The 7,098-nt window shown below is 37.5% G+C and overlaps 1 protein-coding gene across 1 annotated transcript; it reads right to left on the bottom strand.

The window, feature by feature from the left end:
* Positions 1–760: 760 nt before the first annotated feature.
* On the bottom strand, positions 761–1,861 carry LOC149258578 (uncharacterized). Its single transcript, XM_089423894.1, has one exon. The coding sequence runs from the start codon at positions 1,859–1,861 to the stop codon at positions 761–763; it is 1,101 nt and encodes a 366-aa protein (XP_089280020.1).
* Between the last annotated feature and the right edge of the window lie 5,237 nt (positions 1,862–7,098).

The following is a 7,098-nucleotide window of genomic DNA, read 5'->3' as shown; positions in this document are numbered from 1 at the left end:
TTTAGGATGGCATAGAATAGGCTTTTTTTTAAAAATATATTTGAACTAGAGTGTGTTTTCCACTAAACAAAGAATAGAGAAAAGTAGAAAAATGTGTGGTATGCTTTGCACTGAATAGAGAAAAGTAGAAAAATGTGCCACATGATTTACAATAAATAGTGAATAGAACAACATATAGCTGGTAGAATAAACAATGAATAGAACAACATATAGCTGGTATTAGAAATATCAATTCAGTGTTTCAGTGTTTTATATATTGAGATTTTGTAAATTTTAGAAGTTAGATTCCACTTTTTTTTTCCAAAGGAAAAAACGAAACCTTTTATTAAGTTTATAAAAAGTTTACATTGCAAATGCCGTGGCATCACCGCTCCTACTGAGTTCTGTCAAAACTGAATTACAAAAATTTTCTGCCTTTTGTCTGTAGACAGTTCCATTCGGGTGCTGTCGCTATCTCTGATATGCGCTGTCCAGTGGTTCTTTTGTGCTGATACACATAACAGTAACTATGTATTGTTCATGAAGAAAACCAACATAAACCGGGTCTCCTCAGATTTGAGGAAAACAACCCGTCGCTGTTCATGAAATGTTAAGTAGGCCGCACTATCATAACTATAGTGATTTTTAGGATTTATATATGGTACAAAATTTTGTTGAAAGTAAGCAAAAACAAAAATTCCTGCCAAAAATATCAGAAAGGATGGTGATAAGGTGGTTGTTCCAATCTTCTGATTTGGCCTTGATCGACTTCTTCTATTTGTCAGCTGCCCAAATCCTGTTGAAGACCATCTTTAGAGAGCTGATCCACCATGGCATTTCTTTCCCTGAAAATGTGACATATGGAAAAACTGTTAAACATTGATTTCAGTCTTTGAACTTCCCCCAGAATTTGTTTTAAGACCTGATTTCTGCATGTACATTGACCATTTACCCATCTGATCACATTTTGGGAATCCCCAAAGATTTGAATAGTGAGGGTGTGCCTTTGGATGAGCCAGCATAAAAGGAGTTTTAGGGCATTCAATTCTGCATAATTATTGGAGCCTGTTCCTAGCCCCACAGAAGCTTTTAGAGAGTGAGTTGGGTTTATATGGATGACAAGTCCTGCTCCTGCTATGTTATTTTGAGATGCACCATCGAAGAAAGCCCAAGGGACTCCTTCTGAGATCTGAACTTCAGGGACAATTCTTTGGGAGGAGGTTTCCTTAGGTTCTGGAAGGCTTGAGAAGATGGCAGCTCCCTGAATGGCAGTGAGAGCTATAGGAGTATCTTTGTCTTGAAAGATGCTCCTGTTTCTAGCTATCCAAATCCCCCAACGGATGATTAGGGGAAGGTTACGCAGGTTTCCATTTACATGCTCATTCCACCACTTCTGCCAAGCTTCTTGAATATTGTTGCCTTCCCAGACGAGCTGTTTGTTCAAAATGTTTCCAATCTCACACCATACCTTTAGTGATTCTGGGCATTTAAGAAAAAGGTGGTTTACAGATTCTGCTTCTGCTTTGCATAAGGTGCATCTCCCAGGCCCGTGCATGAATCTGGTCTGCAGAATATCCCAAGTTGGGATTTTGCCCCTTAAAATGCACCAGAAAAGGATTTTAGATTTTGGAGGGCTCTTGAGTTTCCACAGCTGTTTCGACCACCACTCCGGATCTCCCCATCCTTTCCTTGTCATAAGGAAGTTATACCCGTTCTTTGGGGCATAATCCCCAGATTCTGCATGAGCCCAGATTAGCTCGTCTTGCCTGTCGCTCAGCCTTACATTGGACCTGAGGAGTTCCTGAGTGAAAACATTCCAATCATTCCACCATCTTTGCTCCAGTTCAAACTCTTCTCCATTCTTCCAAGCTTGCCCCCACATGGTTGAGAAACCTGGTTTCTCCACTTGACTGAGGAAGCGAAGATCTTTCCCTTCCAACTACTGAACCAGGTCGGGGGAGAGGGCATAGTTGCCATTGCAGCCAACCCAGGGGTCCTTCCCGATCTTTACCTTTTCACCATTCCCGATCTTCCAAGCTAATCCTTGCTCAATCACCTTAAAAGACTCCAAAGTGGCTTTCCAAATAGCAGAAACATTCTTTTGGGTCTTACTTGGGCTCCTGATCCAATCTTCCAGGGGAGTTGGATCTATGTATTTTCTTTTTACCATTCTTGTCCAGAGATTTTCCATTATTATGAGGCACCAACCTGATTTGGCAGCTAAAGAAAGTCTGAAATCTGGAAGGCTTTTAATCCCCCAGCCACCCCAATCCTTTGGCCTCACCACTTTCTCCCATGCAACCCAAGGGAGAATCGAGGATTCTTTGGTCCCTGCCCACAGAAATCTGTTGCATATTCTCCTAATTTTCTCCAGGACTCCTTTTGGGACCCATGTTAGAGCTACCCAGTAAACTGGGATGGCTAGAAGCATGGATTTTATTAAGGTCAATCTCCCTACTCTGGATAGCCATTTGAAGCTCCAGTGACTGATTCTTGCTTTAATCTTAGCGATTAGCCAGGACCAATCCTCCTTCCTATAATCATTTGGCTTCAGCCAGAACCCCAGGTACTTGAAAGGGGCACCCATGTTGCTTACTTCATATGGAAAGAAAGAACTGAACTGCTCCTGTTCAAGTCTGCTTAAACCTTCTTCAATGATTTGAGATTTCCTGGGATTGATCTGCATTCGAGTAGCTTTCATAAAGAGGTCAAAGATAGATTTTAGCTCCCTAAGTTCATTGGGGGATCCATTAGAAAAAATCAGGATATCATCTACAAAGAGTAGGTGAGATATGAACAAGTTTATTGCTGCCTCAATACCATTTATCTTACCTTCCCTTTTGCTTTTATGAATCAGCTGGCTCAGGCCTTCTGTCACTAGAAGGAAAAGTAAGGGGGATAGAGGGCAGCCTTCCCTCAGCCCTCTCTGTCCTTTGAAAAACGAGGTGGCAGCACCGTTGATGAGAATAGCATAGCTGACATCTGTTATACACCCCATGATCCATCTGATGAAATCCACTTTGAAGCCTAGGTGCGTTAGGAGCATGCGAATGTATGTCCAGTTTATCCTGTCATAGGCCTTTGAGAGGTCAATTTTGATCACCGCTCCCTTCTTGTTTTTCATCTTAACACTGTGAAGGACCTCCTGAGCCACACCAATTGCCTCATGGATTTGTCTTCCGTTCAGGAACCCAAATTGTTGAGGAGAAATATGCCTTGATAAGATTGGTTTGATCGTGAGAGCTATAACTTTTGCGATTATCTTGTAGATGCTGTTGCATAAAGAAATAGGTCTGAAATCCTCAAAGGATTCTGGCGCTTCCTTTTTAGGGATGAGGGCGATGAAAGTTGCATTGAAAGGACTGTAGACTTCTCCCTTTGATCTTGACTCCTCTACAACTTCTGTGATTTCTTCACCTATCTGCTCAAAAAAATGGAGTAGCTCTACTGACCAGCCATCCGGGCCAGGGCTTTTCTCTTTTGCCATAGACTTTATTACACTTTCCACCTCCTCCTTGGTGATAGGGTCCATTAGTTGGTCCGCTTCTTCCTCCTCCACATATCTGTGGAAACACTGCGCTGTTTGGATGACTTCTGCTATGGTGATCTCACCAGGGTCTTTGAAAAGGGATTTGAAATGATTCACCCCGAGGGATGCAAGAGCTTCGAAGGTCTTGGCTTCCCTTCCATCTTCAGCTTTTAGGCTCCATATAGTATTGGCACTCTTCCTCCCTTTAGCATAATTATGAAAAAAGCTAGCGTTTTCATCTCCTACGTTAAGCCATATTGCTCTGCTCTTGAGTCGCCATTCTTCCTCCTTAGCCAGCAGAATTTGATTCTTAAGCTTCTCCAGGCCTACAATTTTCTCCTTAGAGTCTTGTGTCGCATAGCTATCCGCCTCTATGCTTTCAAGCCTTTGGAGTTCCTCGGTTATCCTAAATAGATATATAATTCTAATCAAATTGATAAATTTTATATTAAATTAACAAATTATTATTCCAAAATTTTATATTAAATAACTTTTAGTACACCTTTCCTTTTACACTATTATTATCCTCCATCTCAAACTAGTCATTCAAGAAATATTTGAGGCGATTCCCAAAATCTGTGGCAGGAGAAGAATAAATAAGGATTACACTATAGGGTTGTTGGAAGGGCAGCAGTAAAGTCAAAGGAGAAAGAACGAGGCTTATGAGATCGGACCTTCCGAGTGGGTAACAGCAAAGCATGCGTTTGGTCATTGAAGGATCGGCAACAAAGTCAAAGAGGATTGTGGGTTTGGGTCATCGGATGGCAATCAAGGAGGGCTGTCGCAGCGGAGGACTGATTGGAGGAAAGTTCTGCGATGGGTCATCGGATAGCCTCCGACAGTTAAATTGAATAAGATTCAAAATTTAGGAAATATTTTAAAAATTAAGAATAAAGTTTAATGCATAGTTATCTAGTTCGGAAAAATATGGCACTATCTAAAATTTAATAACCAAAAATTTTGGGAATATACATATTATCATTCTTATTAATTTTTTTTTTTTTTTAATGATTTAAATTAGCAAATTTGAGATTCAAAAGCTTAAATACTGTTCAAAAATTGTTTTCAATTTTATTATAGAAATTGCAAATAAAATTAGGTAAGGAGATTAGTAAAAAAAAAATTGGATGAGGTGAATGAAATTAGTAGAAAAAATTTTTAGGATAAAGGAAAAAAATACATGTTATTAATTGGTCAATCAAAACATAGTAGCCAATAAATTGTTTTCAATCTTATTATAGAAATTGCAAATAAAATTAGGTAAAGAGATTAGTAAAAAAATTCTTGGATGAGGTGAATGAAATTAGTAGAAAAAATCTTTAGTATAAAGAAAAAAATACATTTTATTAATTGGTCAATCAAAACATAGTAGTAGATAAATTGTTTTCAATCTTATTATAGAAATTGCAAATAAAATTAGGTAAGGAGATTAGTAAAAAAATTCTTGGATGAGATGAATGAAATTAGTAGAAAAACTCTTTGGCATAAAGAAAAAAAACATGTTATTAATTGGCCAATCAAAACATAGTAGTCAATAAATTGTTTTCAATCTTATTATAGAAATTGCAAATAAAATTAGGTAAGGAGATTAGTAAAAAAATTCTTGGATGAGGTAAATGAAATTAATAGAAAAACTCTTTAACATAAAGAAAAAATACATGTTATTAATTGGTCAATCAAAACATAGTAGCCAATAAAGTAGTTCTTAATAGTAATTTTTAGATAATTTTCTAATTATAACCAATAGAGTAGTTCCTAATAATATTTTAGATAATTTCTTAAATATTAACTTAATAAAGTATAAATAAAAAAATATCTAATTAGAATTAGTTTGATATTTTCCTAATTATAAAAGAAATAAAAATTCTAATTATTAAATGGATAAAGTATAGATCAATTTTCAAAAGTCATCTAATTCTAACTAGTTTGATGTTTTCGTAATTGTCAAACAAAAAAATTAAAAACTATTTCAAATTTTATTATAAATAGAATTTTATTATAAAAATTTAGGTAGCCAAAAATATTTTATTATGAAAATAGAAATTTAATATTACAACTATTTATTACATTTTTATATTAACATTTTGATAATCTAAAACAAATAACATAACACCTAACTTTGATGGAATGGGAAATATTAAATTTTTAATCATTCTACTATATTGTAGAACAAATAGTCAATAACACGTTTTCTGTTTTCTGAGTATTTCGAAACTCTTGTGACCTCATTCTTCAGTTTTGCCGGACTGAATGAGTATTTCGAAACTCTTCTACCCTTATTCTTCACTTTTGTCGGACTGAATACAACCGCCAGCGGAAATTATGCTTCAGCCTTTGAATATTATCAAACATCAATGATGAAAAGGAAGACTGGGTGATCTTCGTTTTCAGTATTTTTACAACCTCGATCCTGGGACCTGTGGGTTATGGGCCCACGAAGCCTTCCAGGAACTCCTCACAGCCTCAATTTTCCTTATTGGCTAACGAGTCATTCATATTCTTCAGTTGCTAATCAGCTGCGGATTCTTGCTGCCGCTCTTCCTTCAACATCTTGCGCAAGACACATGCCGCAGCATCATAATACTATAAGAATTCTTTACAAAGCTCCATCCATTTACGTCACAAACGTAAGATCTTCCTTGGCAACGTAGAAGGTCAAATCCACATACCGCTTGACCAAAGCCGATGCAAACTTCTCTTGCCATTTGCTTTTCTGTCGGTGTCGATAAAACTGGATACCTCACCTCTTTCCCATCAGGGCTCCTCATAACAACACCGTCAACAACGGGAGACTTTCTGGCCTCTGCATGAGCATAGTCAGGCCCAACTGTATAAACCTTGACATTTGTTCCCCCAGTGGGCATGAATTCTTCATATACATATGACCCTTCTCTTCGTACTGTTCTAACATCTGGATGAAACTCACTCGAACGATTTCCAACCTTCCGAAATAACTCTTTCATTCCTCCGCCAGTAGAGCTTGGGTAGTAAATCATAACACTGTGATCATCTCCATGAACTGGTTTTTCCACAAAAGGCTTCATAATTCGCTTTCCACATCGTCGGTCGATTGCAATCTCTGTAGCGCTGTCCATGGGGCATTCACACTTCCATTTTCAACAGAAAAGAAAACCAGAAAACGATTCAAACAGAAATACACAAAGACATAAATTCACAAACGCATTTGTATTATGCACAAACTTAAAATTACAGTCTTAAGGCATTTCAGCCTTAATCAAAACTCTCCAGCGACTACATTTTGCTTCCTCTCTCACACAGGATTTTCGGTTTTTTCCTCTTCTTGATTTACTCAGGAATCGTTCAGTTCTTTATACATACATTCAGTTATAACTAATTTTTAACTAAAATTAGTTTATTAACCGAATCTTGTTCAAGATTGCCTTGGCTGTCTATGTGGTTGTCCACTTGTCCTCTTCCTCTAATTTTCTTTCATTGACGTGTCCGGATGCTCCTGCATCATACTCCCGAGGTAGAAAAATTATGACCTCCTGGTCATATGCTCCCGAGGTACAAAATTATGACCTCCTGGTCATATGCTTTTCCTGAGCAATTCGACCTACTGTTTCTCT

The sequence above is a fragment of the Pinus tabuliformis genome, chromosome 6, assembly GCF_031772625.1.
Source record: "Pinus tabuliformis cultivar Carrire ecotype Pingquan chromosome 6, CPIR1, whole genome shotgun sequence".
NCBI classification, from domain to species: domain Eukaryota; kingdom Viridiplantae; phylum Streptophyta; class Pinopsida; order Pinales; family Pinaceae; genus Pinus; species Pinus tabuliformis.
Note: the sequence above shows the minus strand (reverse complement) of the source record. Positions and strands in the feature narration are given on the sequence as shown.

Excerpts from the sequence above, each read along its gene's own strand:
- LOC149258578 (XM_089423894.1), bottom strand. The coding sequence starts at position 1,861 with ATGTGGGGGCAAGCTTGGAAGAATGGAGAAGAGTTTGAACTGGAGCAA.